This window comes from Bombus pyrosoma, linkage group LG1 (genome assembly GCF_014825855.1).
Source record: "Bombus pyrosoma isolate SC7728 linkage group LG1, ASM1482585v1, whole genome shotgun sequence".
NCBI lineage: Eukaryota > Metazoa > Arthropoda > Insecta > Hymenoptera > Apidae > Bombus > Bombus pyrosoma.
Genome location: NC_057770.1, coordinates 14,185,748 through 14,203,755, shown reverse-complemented (window position 1 = coordinate 14,203,755; position 18,008 = coordinate 14,185,748). Strand labels below are relative to the sequence as shown.

Below are 18,008 nucleotides of genomic sequence, written 5' to 3'. Positions count from 1 at the left end.
AAAGTCTGGAAAGAATTCCATCAGTCTATTATTCGTGCGATCGCCTTGAAGAGTTACACATCGAGAAGTATATACAGAGCGTCCCATTAAACGTGTTTGCGTGTTGAAGTATTTTATGTTTAATAAAGAGTTATCCTGTTGACCGTGGATTCGTTATCGAACCTAGAATCATTGCCACTAGCATCTCGAGTATCTAATTGCCACGGCTATTTGTCGATATCTGTAACAATCGTGTTTGCATTAGTCAACATCTTCTCTATTGCATAACGACAAAGTCTAACCATAGCGAAGGTTCGTTTCACGCCCCTTTAACCCCAACCCTAATCATAATGTTAATCCGACATATATATATATATAATTATTCATTAAAATTAACATAATAAAATTTGCTTTAACTATCATCCATTGTTTAAAATTGTTATAAATGAATAAAAAAAATCATTAACTGAAGTAGTTTCTAAGTTTATATACAGTTGCATTGATAAAATAAAACTTCAATAATCATTATTATTTTTAATCCTTTTTTTTTAATGTAAATGTAACGTGGTTACAGCTTTCATAGTTCATTTTTATTCTCCATTCACTTAACCATTGTTCAATTCGTAGCAGCTGTTGTTGCAACAAGTTTTATGCGATTTTTTGGTTATAATTCCAGTATCATTTGCAGATGTAAATATTGAGGCCTCAGTAATAGTACTAATATCTTCAATAATAACTTCAGAGTCTATAGTACTGGCCCCACAACGCCGCTTTGAGGTATACCTGCTTCCAAAAGTTGTGTGCTTTATAATAGATGTCAATATTGGGGTCTCAGTAATGCTAGTAATATCTTCAGTGTATAGAGTTTATACTACTGGCCCACAACGCCGCTTTGCGGTACACGTACTTCAAAAAGTTTAACAAGTTCAAGAATTTCAACAAGTTCAACAAGTTCAAAAAGTTCAACAAATTCAACAAGTTGTGTGCTGTACAATCTGCAGATGTCAATATTGGGGTCTCAGTAATGCTAGTAATATCTTCAGTGTATAGATTTTATAGTACTGGCCCACAACGCCGCTTTACGGTACACGTACTTCAAAAAGTTCAACAAGTTCAAAAAGTTCAAAAAGTTGTGCTGTATAATCTGCAGATGTCAATATTGGGATCTCAGTAATGCTAGTAATATATCTTCAGTGTATGGAGTCTATAGTACCGGTATATTTAATCTATTTTATATTTTTCAACACATGTGTGACTGATATTTATATGTATTAAAGTAAGAACATCTTAAATTCTCAATGCACATATAAAGCGATTTTATTGTCAGTATATGCATGAATTTTGAAATTGCATTGAAATTCTTTCAACATTTATACTTTTCTTTTCTTCTTCTTTTCCCCTACTTCTTTTTCTCCTTATAATGAATTCTTTTTATTCTGTAAAATAGTTTTTGTATTTTCAATTTTGTTAAATGCAATTCTTATTTTTGATAATTTACCTTTATTAGATAATTCTTGTGAATCTTCTACTACATCTTCCATATCATTTTGAGTGTGGCTCCTACCTTTTGAATTGACTTCTGCAGTTTCTTCTTTTGTATTCTCTTCGACTTTTCTTTGTTCTTATAATCCACTCTTCTCATTTTGTAAGATCCTTCTTGTATCTTTATCCTTTTTAACTTCAACTTTATTCGATCTTCTAGGTCTGCCTCTATGTTTCGCTTCTTTCTTTGCAATATTAGCACCTTTGTTTTCTTCTGGTTGCCCTTTATCATCACAACTCTGCGATCGCCGACTACGTAAACGAGATATTTCATTCCGAGTACGTTGGCTTAAATTCGCTTCATTAATTGCTGTTACACTCGTTACTGCATTATCATTTTCTACAAATTTACACCTATCGCTATCATTAGCTGTATCCGTTAAAAGAACTTCCCTTCGTTGACGCGCATCGGTTGTTTCGCTTTCACTATCTAAAATTGATTTTTGTTTAATACCTCTTCTCTCTTCTATAGTTTTTGCAAGGTCGCGTGTTTCTTTGGCCCAATTTCTATTACTAGTTTCCGTGAGTTCTTTTATATTGTTAATTTCTTGATCCATATTACTTCTAAAGTTTCTAAACTCGTGAGTTAGACTTTGAAGTTGTTCGATGAAAGTAGCGATTAATTCGTTTTGTATTGCCGTAGTCATGTCACTTGGATTCATCTTGATAGATATGATATTTTCAGAAAAATCACTATCTTCAGAACGTATTTCGGGTTCACGGTTTCGATAATGTGTGAAAGCCAGCTTACCGAGATTCTTTGTAGATCCTTCTTTTGATCAAGAAGGTGACCGTGGTCCTTCGCTGTAGAATCCGTAGAGTTCCAGTTGAAGTTTCCTCTTGATGCGATGAATGGTTCCTAGCGTTTAGCGCCCGTAGATGCTTTTTATGCTTTATGGGTATTTCTTCCGGATTCGTTGATAGTTACTTCGTTGTCGCGGATGACCGCAGTCCCAAATAATTCTATCTTCCGTAGATGATGAATGTCTTGGTTTCCGAACAAACAATTTTTACCATCCTGGCAGGATCGTCAAAATGTTACGTAGACTTCAGGGTTGGATGGTAAAAGAAAAGAATGCTGAGTCGTAACCTAACTATTAATCTTCTTTCATTGAACTTTATTATAAATTCACCACTTACAAGAAATAGACTTACACTGAACCGGAGAAGAGGGCTGCGCAAGAACTGTCCGAACTGTCTGGTGTCTCGGCTTATATACATTTTGGTTTGAGGATGTTGAGGGACTCGGTGTAGGTTGTGATGTGTCCAAAGGAGTCCGAAGCTCGGAGTCGATGTCTTATCTCTGATGTAGGTTGAGATGCGATTGATGTTACACCCTCGCTGACGCTACGATGTTAGTGTCACAGGGTAAATTTGACTCACCATGCGATTAGATAGCTAGATTAATAATAGCTAGATAGATTAATAATCCCAAACGCCTTTTCATGAGTGACCGCCTGAGTAACATCCAGTCCCTCCAAACATACTACACATCCGTACAACCAAAGTCTAGTGTAACACCCAACCATATGATACATCCGTACGACCAAAGTCTTTCTCCCACTCCAACAAATAAAAGAATATAAATACTCCTCCCGAAATCTGTTTGCAGTCTGTATAAGTGCGAACTACCCTGAACTGTAAAGTCCATCGTTGCGAATCGCGAACGTTATATCATTTATTTTATTGTACAATTGTGTGGAAATAAAGAGTTCGATCTCCTATTTTGAGATCGACATCTTTTCTGTAATTCGTTGAATTATTACGCGACATTAACGTATCCGATTCCCGGTGCGCCCGTCAGCCTCGCGGTAGACACATTCGATTACGCGATACGAGCGTTCTTGCAACAACGCATCAACGATACTTGGCAGCTATTAGGATTTCTTACGAAATCCTTGATCCGCAGCAAAAGTATAGCGCGTATGATCGCGAACTACTCTGGATGTACACCGCGATTAAACGCTTTACACACGCCGTGGAAAGGAGAGATTTTGCGATTTATACGGAATATAAATCCCTTACATACGCGTTCAATCAAAATCTCGACAAGTGTTCGCCGTGACAATTCCGACACCTGGACTATATTGGTCAATTTGTGACTGATATCCGGTATATAAAGGGGCTAGATAACAATGTAGCCGACACTTTATCCCGGATCGAAGCGATAGGAAAATCGATCGACCGTCAAACTTTAGCAGCCGCGCAAGGAAACGATACCGAGTTACGCGAAATCGTCAACTCCGGCACATGCGCGTTACAGCTGAAAAAGATACGATTTCCCGACCAAGACGTGGAGATATATTGCGATATATCCAGCGAAACCGTACGACCTTATGTTCCGAAATCTTTACAACGTAGCGTATTTAATTCGCTACACGGACTTTCCCATCCAGGGATACGCACTACGCAAAACCTGGTGATGACGCTTTCGTCTGGCCGTCGATAAACAAGGATTGTCGAAACTGGACACGACAATGTATCCCGTGTCAGCGATGTAAGGTCACCAGAAATGATCCGCATCCGTCGGAACATTCGGAGCGTTAGCAGGCCGGTTCGAACACATACACATAGACATTATCGTGATGCAATATTCACAAGGTTACCGATATTGTCTAACGTATATCGACCGTTTCTCGCGTAGGCCCGAAGCCATTCGCATCGTCGATATGAAAGCGGCAACCGTTGCTTCGGCCCTCCTTTCTACATGGATATCTCGTTTCGGCGTGCCATTTAAAATAACATCTGATCAAGGACGCCAATTCGAATCAAAATTATTCGAGAAATTATGCCGGTTGCTCGGCATCAAGCATTTACGCACGACAGCCTATCACCTCGCGTCCAACGGGATGGTAGAGCGTTTGCATCGACAACTGAAAGCAGCAAGTAAATGCCTCTATACGAGCAACTAGGTAGAAATTTTGCCAATAGTTTTAGTGGGCATACGAACCGCTATCAAGGAGGACCTGAACGCAATGGCAGCCGAAATGGTACCGGCCAATCATTATCCTAACTTATATCGCGCACTCTGCTCAATCGCTATTGACACGTAGGAGACACAAGAAATCACGAAAATGATAGATCACCGGTGATCTCCTTGCGTTGCAGTTCGAACGCTTCACAAATAAGGTGAAGAAATTGAATTTTATATATGGTAATAGAATTTATTATGCGAATCCAACAGAGTGACGGTTCAAAGTGTTACAACAGAAAGGCATCGAGCGCTAATTTGGGAGGGTTTTTATACTGAGGTTTTAGTCTCTCTGGAGGGGTTATCGTCGGGTGTATATCAGGCGGCTATTCCGTTACTATCTGGTTATTGTTTCGATAGCTGTGGCATGCAGGATGTTTAGTCTACCCTATTACTGCTTCTGAGCGTGTGACCTTCTTGAGCGAGTGACATGTCGTCTAGAAGTCAAGTTGTAACCCGAAGTACGAATCGCTAAGTGTAATCGCGAACTCTACGTAAAGTGTATATAGCGACTATTGTTAATAAAGATACTGTTAATAATACTGGAGTGTTTCTTCAGCACCTATCACGACCTATCCACCTCATATACATATGTCGGAGATGGAAGGACACTGGAGCCTCCCCTTTGGAACTGTGGGAAAATCCCGTAATATTGTAATCTAGATTCTACTATAACCGTAATTAAACAATTGTCATTCAATCCGATTGTATTTGTTCGAGATTTGTGATAGTGGGATTGGGCTCCAGGTGACACAACTGATCGCCGAACGTAGCCATGGTCACGGAATGGACGTTTTGCCTCGGAGGTGTCAATATAATGGGACACACGTTGTATTAATAATCAAACTCCAAGCAGAAACTGCCTAACAACGGCGATTGGAACTTTCTCGATGCTTCTAACCAGTATATAACAAACGAACGCAATCGTAAAGAGAGAAAAATTTCCATCAGTTTATTATTCGTGCGATCGCCTTGGAAAGTTACACATCGAGCAGTATATACCGAGCGTCCCAACAAACGTATTTGTGCGTCAAAGTATTTTACGTTTAGTAAAGAGTTATCCCGTTGACCGTGGATTCGTTATCGAACCTAGAATCATTGTCACTAGCGTCTCGAGTATCTAATTACCACGGTTACTTGTCGATATCTGTAACAATCATATTTGCACTAGTCAATATCTTCTCTATTGCATAACGACAAAGTCTAACCATAACGAAGATTCGTTTCACGCCCTTAACCCCAACCCTAATCATAACGCCAACCCAACATATATAATTTGAATAGTAATTCTTATAACAGTAATTCTTATACAATAAACCTGACTGTGATCCAAATTTATTAGAGAATATAATATTGTCCTAATTCACTACCTCTACGTCAGACGATGTTCCGATTAAAGGAAATGAAAATTAACGCCAAAAGTGAAAATATGCAATTAGAAATTGACAATAAATTAGCAGCATTGTCAACATTAGTGCGCTTTTTAAAGACGTGCGCTATAGAATATCTCGCCGGATACATCGGTAAAAAAAAGCACAAAGATCTAAATGTGATCGGTGCTTTAATTATTTTGTTGATAAAAGTAAGGAATTTCAGCGTGGTAAACAATTGCTTATAGCATTTCTCGTATATATTGTTAGTGATGCGATTACTTTCGCTCGTTTATTCGTCATCCAATAATATTTCTTACATTTTCAAAATAATAAATGTCGCATTCGATTACTTTTATTCGACATTACACAGTGAGACATTTATTTTGGATAAACTATTTCGGATTATGTCTGAAGCTGTAAATAAAACATATCTAAATTGATTTATCAACAAAGAATATGCTGTACATCGGAAAGATATGGTCTATTTAATCATGATAATCAAAATTTGTAAGGAATTAAATAAAAAATACCCACAGTGTGGTTAAGTCAACAGCTGAGATGCTCTACTTATAGGCATTATAGCAGTTCTAGATTATAAAATTTACGAAATTTATAATTATTTTTCTATGTATACATATGTGTTTCTTTTATATATTATAGCGAAATATAATAGAAGAAGACGAAGAAGTAGTATGGCGTATTATAACGAAGAGTTTTAAATCGGTGATATTTTTACAAAATCATACTTTTATAAAATTCTTTGTTTCTATATTTCGCACGTTTTTAAATATTTAGTATGCCATAAACTATGTACTTCCCATAATTTTTCGCCATTTATTCAAAGTATTTCATTTGGTAGAGAAAAACGTTGTTTAAATGAATATTAATTAGGAATTATCATTAAAACTAGGTTTACGGGACTCGTCAATTTGACGGATTTCAAACTTCGAAATGAAATACCCAAAAAACCATAGCATTAATTTTAACCATTTTGTATCGTAAATTAATCATTTCATCCAAAGAATTTATACACACAATTATTTTTTCCTAAGCATCCTAATTTTTGAAATTTGTATGTAGTATACCTATCTCTACGAATCCCGTCAAATTGACGGGCTAGCTGATTTCATAAATAATCCTTATATGTTTGCTTCGTTCGTAAAATCATTCAAATCAATAATAAATATGAGAATGAAAGAAAAGTCTTTACCATAATAACGATCTTCAGTATGATTGCTGCAGTGACAGTGTAAGAAGGTTTTTCAAAGACACTATCCAAAAGTTTCAGTTATTGTAGACAGCGTCCGCTTATTGTAAGTATTTACAATAGAGTAATTGAATTTGGGCACAGTTTTTTTTATTTTGACCAATCCCCCTTTTCTAGCAATTATAAGTAAATCCAGAAGATGTAATAAGATATTGAACAAAATTGTCAACATCAATGAAGATTGTTCTGAAGATACCTCCGAAGAAGATCAGTATGAATTAGGCCAAAACGAAGCTGACAGTGAAAATTCTGAATACATTGAAAGTGGAAGGATAGAAGGATCTTCAGACAGTGAAAAGGAAAACTTCTTGAAAGTGTGTCGTAACAAGAAAAGGATGCGTATTCTTTTTAGTTCTGACTCCGAGGATGAGAGGACGAGCACTCCAAGCACATCCCAAAATGTAATGGGTGAATTGCAGTTGAGGGGACACAGTGGATAAAACTGAAAGCAGGCGGATCTAGAGGTAGGACGCCCGTTCGTATGATATTCAAGGATATCGCAGGGCTTACTGGCTATGCTAAGAGAAATATTATGTCGGGTTGTGTAACTAGTGCTTTCGAATTGACAATTGACAGACACATAATGGGACACATAAACCGATAAATTGCACTGAAACCGAGGCACATTGAGTTTTGTAAAAAGGTTGGACAATCACAGTTGCTGAGTTACGTAGTTTTCTAGGAATTCTATAAGCCCGGGGTGCATATGAAGCGAGGTCATTGAAAGCCTCCGGAAGATTACAAACAGATAAATTTGCGCTGATATCCGAAATATGAAACAGATTTATAAGTAATAGCCAGGCTTGTTACCTAGCCATATGAAAATATCTCACTAGATGAACAATTATTTCCAACGAAAACCCGATGCAGGTTTACGCAATATATGTCGAATAAGCCTCATAAATTTGGCATTAAGTTTTGGTTAGTAGTTGACGTCCAAACAAAATATATTTTGAATAGTATTCCTTATATGGGGAAAGATGAAACTCGAGTTTGTAACATTAAAATTAACCGAACCATATTTACAACGAGGCAGAAATATAACGACAGACAATTCCTTTACAAGCATCCTGCTAACTAAAAAATTACTTGTAGAAAAAACAACCTTGGTTGGGACCATCCAGTCGAACAAAAGAGAACTGCTAAAACCAGCGAAGGGAAAAAAGGACAAGTTGACTTTGTTTTCCTCTCATATACTGTATACTATATATAAAAGTAAACCTAACGTAAAAGCCCTCCATCTAAGCACCAAACATACAGATGTAAAAGTAGAAGACAATTATAATAAACGTGTTCTAAAAACCATTTTTTAAAAAAAGACTTTACTTATTAATAATTTATTTAAACGTGAAGCCTAATATTGTTTAATTCAGACTTAATTTGAATAAACCGATTTTTTAAAGAAAATGTGTATTTTCGTTTACCCGTCAATTTGACAGGTGCTCGTAGAGATAGGTACATAAGAAACGCACGTAAACCGTAAAGTGTTAAGTATGTATTATCTCCAATAAGAATGCTTAATGAAATTACAACTTCCAAATAAAATATGTATACATATATTTAAATATTTGACGCCAATATTGGAAAGTAAATATGTATTTAATTCTTTTATTTCGTTAAAAAATTGTGTAACTATTGACATTATCTATGAATATGTAAACAATCATAATTATGCCCAAAATATCATTTATAATTGAAACATTATTGACTAACATAATTGATTATTGGCTAACATAATTGAAACATAATTGAATTGTTATTAAATTTTCTACTGAAAAAGCAAAATTATAGTATGATTTTAGTTTACAGAGGTTTCTAATAACGAAACATATATTTATATTGTATAACATTTGTTAGACATTAGTTAAATACAAACTAATAATATTATAATTATAATAATCATATACGTCAGACAAAACTTGGTCTCTATCATCATTATTGTCATGCTGTTCATTTTTCTTGCATCCCCTGCTATTCGGTCCACCAGGAGTCAAGTACGTGACTGCATTGAAGAGAGAAAAGGAGACGGAAATAACCGGGACCGCACTATTCATATATTTGCGTTACACAGATTGCGTTACACAACGAATCCTAACTTTTCGATTGAAGCGTCTAACTACGGACGAGTTGACTAACATCACCTGAACATTTAGAGCCTTACTCCTATAATCAGATTGTATTCCAGATCTGTATAGATCGTACAACCTATTTGCTTCCGAGAATTAGGTATCTTGATTAATTTGATATAAGATTAAATTGTATTATTACCTTTACATTTTTACAAATTTATTGCGTTTATTAATCAGAAAAAAATATAGAAATTTTACATAGTAACTGTTACTAGACTTGACATATTGACCCACTAGATTTGACATATTTTTACGTAAGTGTAATAAAAGAGGATTCTTATCCGTAAATTTATGTCCGCTATCGAGTTCTCTGATAAAGCTGAATATCATTCTGTATTTCGAAACTTGTCGTTTTATATTATGAGGGGTAAAACAAACATATCACTTCCTTCTTTCAAGGTTCATATTTTAGGTTATGTGGCATGATGTTAAACTATGTTCTACACATACCAAATGCATTTTCTGTAATGAAATCTTTCAACAATAGAGTAAGATACATATATTTGCACTTTCTGTTTATACATTTTTATAGTTTATGACTGTAACTGAAGATAAAACGTGAAAAACATTTCAAATTGATACTAGATTGAAAACAATACCGTTGGAACAATTTTACATGATATAGAATTATAATTTTAAATTTTGCTTTGTTTTGTGTGATTTAGCTTGTGTATAATATTCGAATTTATACATATAACATATGTTTTTATTTTATAGGAATGGATCTTTGGAGCTATGGAATAAATTGTCACATTTGAATGAATTTGGCTCACTCTACGATATTACAGACTACAAATACTAAGATACCAGATGAGTTTGATAATGTTAATCATGTTAGATTGAATGTATTAATGCGATACAATTATCAGGTATTCAGCATCCAACGTATATCTCTTTTTTATACTATTTTTTTCTTTGATAAAAGTAATCACATATTATATACATAAAAAAAACAATCATAAGCAGGAACATACTCCACTATTATATTTATAAATTGTATGTTTTCAGGACATCAAACTATAGGAAATTTACAATGAAAGAAGAATCTACATACGTGTTAACAGCAATCATTAAATAAAAGTATTAGAATTGAATGAAAGCATTAAAATTGAAAATTCACAAAAATTTGAAAATCATTTAACAAAGAACAACCAGGTTCTGCATTAATTGCATACATAATTCAGGGATGAAATTGTACTTTATTTAAAAGAAAACATATGTCATAAGAGACAAAACGATAGAGAATAATTTCATCGAATAATAGGATTCCATGATTTGAATATTTCAGAAACAAAGAAAAAGATAAGGCATTTCTTGTTCCAAACGAAATTAAGGCAGTATCGATAGCAGAATAACGATTGGTAAGAAAAATTGGAAAGTATATACCAGAAATAGGCTTACTAACTGCGCACTCTGACCACTGCTTTTCGGACATTTGCAATTTCCGGCAATACACACTGTATTATTTCGACTGAAAAAATGTTCTGATTCGTCTTTATTCTTGGTATAAATGATTTCGGTAGGCAATCGATTGTTTACGCTTTTAATATTATTCGATGAGACTCTCATAGAGCTTTTCCCATCTGCGCAAGTATCATTTATCCTAATGCTTTCCGCCGCAACTACGTTTGCGCTCGAATTGGAAAAAACACAGTTCTCGATATAGACGATATTACCTTCAATCAATATATAACCCGGTTTATTCAATTGAAACTTGGAATGAAGAATCTCTACGGTTGAGAAGTAAGCGAAATTCAACGAACCTGTAACATTTTGAAATTCACTATTTTTAATGTGTAGAGTTTCACCCTTTGCCGAGAAACTAAGCTGATCGATACGTTCGATCGTAACATTGATCATCGAAAAATTGGTTATCGCTATGTCGGTAAATCGTTCCGCGAAATTATTAATCCGTGTATCTTCGATACGAAGCGTTTCAATGCTTTTAAGCCTGACGAAAGTGTCACGACTAATTAATGGTATTCGCCCAATTCTCGACAATTTGAGTCGTTTCAATCTTTTTGATGTTAAAAATAATTCAAAGATCAAACGTTCACTAATATTTTGCACAATAATTTCCGTAATTTGACTCGCTTCCGTTAAACTGGAAAAATGAAGATTCGCAATGTTGCAGGACGCGATTTGTATAGTCGTCACATTTTCATAGTTGTATCCTTCTGGCAGGAAAAATTCCTGTAAAGGAAAAGAAATTTTGCAACGAAACCCTTTTTGAATTACTCACATTACTCATAGTTGGTTCGCAAAATCACGCAAAACCGTTCGACGAAAAATTTACCTCATTTCCAATGCAATGGCAATCGACTGTCGTCATTTCATGAATCTTGCATTGTTCGCTAATATTACTTGCAGCTGTTATCAGTAATAGCGCGCAACTACTCATCACTGTCGATATTGTCTTCATTTTCTACAATTTTCCAGAGATTTATCTCCGTAAATTTCGTTTGTAGACTGAACTTTATCTCGTATTTCCAATCGACTCTTTTCCGTTTATATATATATATATATATATATATATATATATGTATATATATGTATATCTTTCCTTCCTTCCTTCTTTCCTTCTTTATAAAACATTCACTGGGATTGAATTGCTTAAAATTCACGAGTTTAGCAGAGGAACGAAAACTATAAGGCACTTAAAGCGAATTTACATGATAGAAACGTAGAAAAAAATAACACGGTATCGCTACAAAGGTTGAACACCGAATAAACTCTTGCGAGAGGCTGATCGTTAGGATTAAGATGGACACTTGTTTCATGCCGCTTTCATATTGAATGACATACGGGTAATTCGGTGGCAACACGTCCCATCCAATAAATTTGGGATAGGGTAATGTGCGTGAGTCAGTTCGCTCGAAACATATGGTACTCGACTATTCAATTTTGTACCGGAAAAGGATATAGTGTATACAAATCCGTCAAAAGTTCGATGAAGTTTCAACGTATTCGATAACTCTCGTTCTTTTTCTTATTTTTCTTTAGTTCTTCAATGCGGTTGTACAAAAAAATGTCAGTTGCGATATTTTCCATTATGCGACGTTATTCTTATAATAAACTTGCCATACTATGTACATATGTATATATACAAACTGTATATATATATAGCCGATGGTTATGAAATTTTGAAAGAAAAACAGCACTTACATCTTAACTGTGTATTTGTAGCATGGATCTGTATAACAATATTTCTACAACCTAATTCCTGTTAACGAATTTGATTTGTTTTCTTATCCATGTTTGGGAGACTGTATAAAAAACGGTCTGCAGCAGAGAAACAGCTCGAATGATAAGATGCGTGAACGATAAGTAAATATACGTATATGTAAAACGAGAGAGTGCGGGGTAGCAACATTGCAATATTAAAATAATACGTTCGTCCTTAAGACCTCTTGTGCAAAATCTCTCTGATAGCTCCTTTCCTCTCCATGGAAACAAGGTCTAACGGTGTTTTTCCTTCATGATTCGGTAAATTCGTGTGGCCTCCGGCCTGAACCAATAGCCTATACACTTCCTTCTGCCTGTCGAAGGAAACGTTGGTCGACATAGCTGCTACCGCGTGCAACGCTGTATCGTGATTGTAATTGACGGCATTCACCAAATCAGAAGCCCAAGTATCCAGTAATAACTATTGGTAGCGCGTTTGCGCATAAATCAAATCGATTAGGGAAGATGAGAAATAGCTATGGTAAAGGTAGAACAAACCGACTCTCAATGAATAAAACAATACCTTTACAAGAACAGGATCGCAATCCAAAGAAACTGCCATATGTAACGCATTGTTCCCATATTTTGTTTCTTTGATTCTAGGATCTGCTCCGTATTTTAACAGTAGTTTTATCGTTCCCAATGACGTGATTCCTTTTGTAAATGGTATATGCGTTTCGATCGCAATGTGGAGCGCTGTTCTACCTAGGTACAGAGAAACACGAACAAACGTAAGACCGATTGTTTTCTATCACAAGGAGAGAGAAACACTATAATCCAAACTAACCATCATAGTTACGTTTCGATAGGTCAAATAGCCGGTTCCCTTGGATGGTTTTCAAAGCCAACAATTCGGCTAGAGTTTCTTCATGAGAATCCCCTTGTGCCGCGATCGAATGTATCAGTGTATCCCCCTGTAACAAGGATGCAACAATTTTAAGAAACAAAGAAACCACGAAGGCATTATGTAAAAACATTTTGCATATTGAAAAAATGACGGAGAGAAATAAGAATGATGGGAAGAAAGGAAGAGAGAGCAATACTCGAGTATGATATAATCGTTGACTGATGTCGATTCCTTTTTCCAACATAGTCGCAGCTAAATAACCAGCAACGAACGGAGATTGTGGACAATTCAGAGCAGCCAAGTAAAGCGCATCATCGCCGCGATTGTTCGTAATCGTTAAAGCTCCTGTGATTGTACTCATACGTTCTACGAGTGGTACCAAATAGGCCATCTTTTGAACAAGTTCGTTCGGGTTGCCAACCAGGCACATCAGTTTTCTATGGGAAGAAAAGCAATTACATGAAGCAGCTCACGAGTACAAAATCGATCGATTTGAAATCACTTACGTATCTCCATCTTTGTCCTGTTTGGCTAGTTCTTTTACCGGTCGTTTAAGCAGACTAATCATAGCCTTCTTCACTTCTTGCGGATCTAATTTTTCTTTCAGTTTTTCGCTTGCCTTTACAGATGGCAAATTCAACGATGACCAGGGTATCGTATTTCGATCGGAATTGCTAAAACTGCATAACAAAAAATCATCAATATCAATTTCATATACAATTCAATTTCGCATCGCATCGTTCTTGGTACACCGTATCTCGTGCAACGGCAGACGGTTTATTAAGCTTCAACGAGACTCACCAGTGTTGCTGAGAATGATCTTCAAACGAAGCAACCATCTTTGGGATTTGATAATCGTCTTTAGGATTCGTTGGTAAGTTTTTCGTGGTAAAATCATCAAAGCTGAAATTAGTAGCGACGATCGCGTCTATGGTTGGCGAAGAGTCACCAAACGAGTGAAACAATGGGGAGAAATCACGCTCATGATGGATATTGTCCTTTGTACTGATTGTTTCTGACGAACGCTGTTTAACTAGAGTACCGTAACTTTTATCATACTTTGTGTAACTCGAAAGCAAAGGCGCATTTATAGCAGTGTTCGTCGTTTCGATCTTCTGGGTATCTTTCTGAGGAATGTTAGCTCGTGATACCGGAGAATACGATACGTCGAACCATGATACAGGTTTCGGAACCATCACACCTTCGTTGGGGACATTATCGCGATTCGGAGAGTGTCGGACTTGCTGAAAATTATTGGTTTGGAAGGTAATCGTATTCGGGGCGTTTTTCACTTTCGAAGGGTTCTGCAAATATGTTTCTTCCACTTTGTCTTTTTCTCCGTTTAAATTACTCACTAGTTCATCCATCACTTGCGACAACAGTTCATTATCGTCGATATTATTTACTACGGTGTTGGATACGTCAGTATCGCCATCGAGCCTCCAAAACTGAAAATTTTCGAAATCCTGTTTGAATCGTTCCCCGATTCGCGAACCGGCTGTCGTCTGATATGTAAACGAACTGTTCGGACTTGATGTGTCACCGTACGACTGACTCGAAGAAGAAGGTGAGCAACTTGAAGAACAGGAGAAAATTTGCGCCGGGCTGCACGTTGATGTGACGGTGATCTAAGGATTGACATCGAACAGATCATGTATATATCACAAATTTGATCACATATGGAATTTTCTAAGCATATAAGAAACGCTTATACGTATACTATATCGATTACCCGAGGAGAGCCGATTGGGCTGTGATTCGTCTTTGGTTGCGATCTTCCCGAAGATTGTGTAGAAATGGGCAAAGCCGGTGAGTGAGTACGACTCGATTCACGGCTCTCAGAACTGGAAACGATCGTATTACCATCGGTCAAACAAGTATCGAAGAAAGTTTCCATTGTTTCCTGCGAACGTAGGAAACTCTTCTTTGTTACGTGTTGGGCCGCTTGAAAAGCTCCGCATAGCACATTCTCCAATAATAACAAGTCGTCGCTTAAAGCATTCCCGACGATCGTCGATGGAGTCGAAGAAAACTGAAAATGAAATATGAGACGTTTTTATAGAAAAACCTAACTGATAAAACTTTCATTCAAAAAAGGAAACAGCCTGTTCGATTAAAAGAACAAACGTAAGTACATACATCCTTTCTTAAACTATAGACTTGCGATTTATCTTCATCTCTAGCGTTACTATCGTAAGTGCAGCTTGTTCTCTCCAAATCTTGTAATTGATCGAGACAAGCGTTCAATTTTTCACTACATTCTTTATCACGTAGAATTTGTTCCGCGGTTTTATCGTAATCGATCGGAAATGTTTCGTTTGCTTGAAAATTCCGTGGCTGTTCGACGCTCGTCCAGTAAGGTTGACTGCGAGTCAGCGAACAAAATTGCGATTTAATCGGCCCTCGTTCAATCAGATCGTTTCGATCGTTCTCCCTATCATGGTCATGATCGCAGTCGTAGATGTCGTTATTGTTCGACGTTTGACAGCCGGGGACTCTTCGTACGCTGTGTTTCGTCCGATACGCGTCGAAACCGCGTATTTCATTCGATTGATCGACCGTGTCGCGAGTAAGCCGAAGATTCTCAATCTTCTCAATTACATTTTCGATCCCATTCGACAAGTGAAAACCAGTGGAATTTAATGCGGTATTTTGGTTCCGAGATACAGACACTGCGTTGATATTCGTCATGTTCGATGATTTTTGTCTACCTTTTCAATGAAAAAATATCCTTATGAACTCTTACCTGCGAACAAATTTCATATACAGTACGTATCATACTCACGAATTTACTCCTATATCTAAAGAGAAATAATCTTTGTGAAGCAATATTATAATTTGTAAAATTCTGCGTATTTGTTTCGCTTGCAAAAGCAAAAATGTATAATATCTGTGTAGGTGAGTAACTAGTTTATTTGAAAGTCCAACGAGTTAACCCCTTAACCTACAACTACGGGCATAGCCCGTAGTAAGATGATCGGGCCAAATATAAATATTAGCGGCAGCGCCCTAAAGTTATAAATATTTGTGGAATATTTGATAAGTAATTACAACCTGATGCAATAATTGTGGTAGATGCAAGTACTACAAAAAGTTTATTCATACAAAAATCACTAATACAAAATTAATAATCTGCAATGGTGTGATACAATTCGAAACATTCTGGTAGATGTAAGGGAATTTTACGATTGACCCGATCATCGTACTACACAAGTCGTGCGAATGGCTGGAAGACTGCGCGAGCTTGTTTACGTTTGCGCCCCAAAATTCTCGAACGTAAATCGTAGGTTAAGGGGTTAAGAAAATATGATAAAGTCGTGAAATGAGGAACAAACGATATGCGATAAGTCGCATATAAACAATAACAAAAGGTACAAAATTGATAAGGGAGTTATAAAAACGGTGATATTTACTACTACGTTTCTATTATCACGATAGATAGAGAGCTGTTTTCATCATATAATAAATAAAAGTTATTCGTAGAATATATCGTATTTACCATTTGTTTTGAACGTATCGCTTAGAAAACTAATTATTCATACTAAATACTAGACAAAGTAGGATCGCGAACGCGATTGTGCACTATCGATCGATCGTTCCGCAACCGGTTCGACGATCCAATGTAGTCGCCTCGTTGAATCGGAACGTAAATATATCACCCGTAAAAAAAATGAGAACGATGACAGCTGTTTATGGCTAACAAGGCAAAAAGCCTTCACGCGTTCACCGCATACACTGCGTTCGTTATTGAATTACAAAACGACTAAATAGTTACACGAAATCTGCGCACGTTCGATAAATAACATGGGGCGTTAGAGGACACTCGGCAGTAGCTTGAAACGAAGTTTAACTGTTTCTGCTCTGTCGTGTCTGCGAGAGATATCATCGTGTCTTTTCGTCACTCCTCGATCTACGGATAATCACATAACTTTACCCACTTATTTAAAGATTATCTCGCGTCGGCCCACCTGTCTATTTTCGTCCGATCGCTCCTCACATACGATCTTTCCTCGTGAAATAATAATCGTCACGATCGATCCTGACCGTCGAGAAAGCGACACGCGCTAAACCAGTTGGCCGACCCGCCGACTGATCACGCTTCTGTCCGTTTCGCGATAGCGGACGCGCATGCGCAACTATCGACGACGATGACGATGTTTCAACTCCATTTGCATATGGACGCGTATGCATGTTGGTTCATACGGGAATTATCCAGTTGGCATAGTCGTACGAATTCTAATCGAAAAAGACAAAGATGACAGTATGCATGTCACCAAAGAATAAACGAACAAAGGAGGAGATAAAGACAAAATTTTACTCAGAGTTATCATGACACTTACGTTATTGCATTGCTATTCACATTACGATCATTGTAGACAACGCCATAGAAGATAGATCACTTTATTCCGAAATTTGAAATAATTTCTAGCCGTTGTGTTGTGCAATTCTTCCTTCTCAAAGCTTATGTATTCTATGTGCGCTGATCGCGACTAAACGCGAAGTAAGCAAGGACAACGGAAAGTGGCAGTGGAAGCGGCGAAGAAACGAAAGGAGGAATTTACTCGCGAAACGGTCGAAATCATCTCGGTTAAGGAGAGGGGGAACGAAATCGTGGTTAGTTATGGCGGCGGGACCTGAGACGACTGCGGTTTCCAAACAATTAAAACAACTGGGA

At 36.8% G+C, this 18,008-nt stretch overlaps 2 protein-coding genes and 1 long non-coding RNA gene across 14 annotated transcripts; 1 reads left to right on the top strand and 2 right to left on the bottom strand.

The window, feature by feature from the left end:
• The first annotated feature begins 8,855 nt into the window (after positions 1–8,855).
• On the top strand, positions 8,856–10,386 carry LOC122569182. Of its 4 annotated transcripts, none has more exons than XR_006317358.1 (4): positions 8,856–9,358; positions 9,661–9,749; positions 9,979–10,130; positions 10,270–10,386. It is a non-coding gene; the product is annotated as an uncharacterized LOC122569182 (long non-coding RNA). The 4 variants fall into 4 exon arrangements; XR_006317357.1 differs by lacking the exon at positions 8,856–9,358 and adding an exon at positions 9,475–9,515; XR_006317356.1 differs by lacking the exon at positions 9,661–9,749 and having other exon boundaries at positions 8,906–9,358.
• Positions 10,387–10,440: 54 nt separating this feature from the next.
• On the bottom strand, positions 10,441–12,275 carry LOC122569166. The gene is made up of 2 exons (XM_043729760.1): positions 11,558–12,275; positions 10,441–11,454 (listed from the first exon to the last, which is right to left on the bottom strand). Exons 1-2 carry the CDS (start codon positions 11,681–11,683, stop codon positions 10,591–10,593), a joined length of 990 nt encoding a protein of 329 aa, XP_043585695.1. The 5' UTR covers positions 11,684–12,275; the 3' UTR covers positions 10,441–10,590.
• Positions 12,276–12,422: 147 nt separating this feature from the next.
• On the bottom strand, positions 12,423–17,966 carry LOC122568980. 9 transcript variants are annotated; one of them, XM_043729459.1, is made up of 11 exons: positions 17,674–17,966; positions 17,109–17,569; positions 15,473–16,044; positions 15,066–15,365; positions 14,689–14,961; positions 14,135–14,577; positions 13,840–14,013; positions 13,530–13,770; positions 13,274–13,400; positions 13,010–13,191; positions 12,423–12,907 (listed from the first exon to the last, which is right to left on the bottom strand). In XM_043729459.1, the coding sequence occupies exons 2-11, from the start codon at positions 17,137–17,139 to the stop codon at positions 12,662–12,664; spliced, it is 2,589 nt and encodes an 862-aa protein (XP_043585394.1). In that variant the 5' UTR covers positions 17,140–17,569; positions 17,674–17,966; the 3' UTR covers positions 12,423–12,661. The 9 variants fall into 9 exon arrangements, with proteins under 9 accessions (XP_043585394.1, XP_043585331.1, XP_043585337.1 ...); XM_043729396.1 differs by having other exon boundaries at positions 14,135–14,961; positions 17,109–17,243; positions 17,302–17,569; XM_043729402.1 differs by having other exon boundaries at positions 14,135–14,961; positions 17,124–17,243; positions 17,302–17,569.
• Positions 17,967–18,008: the final 42 nt, after the last annotated feature.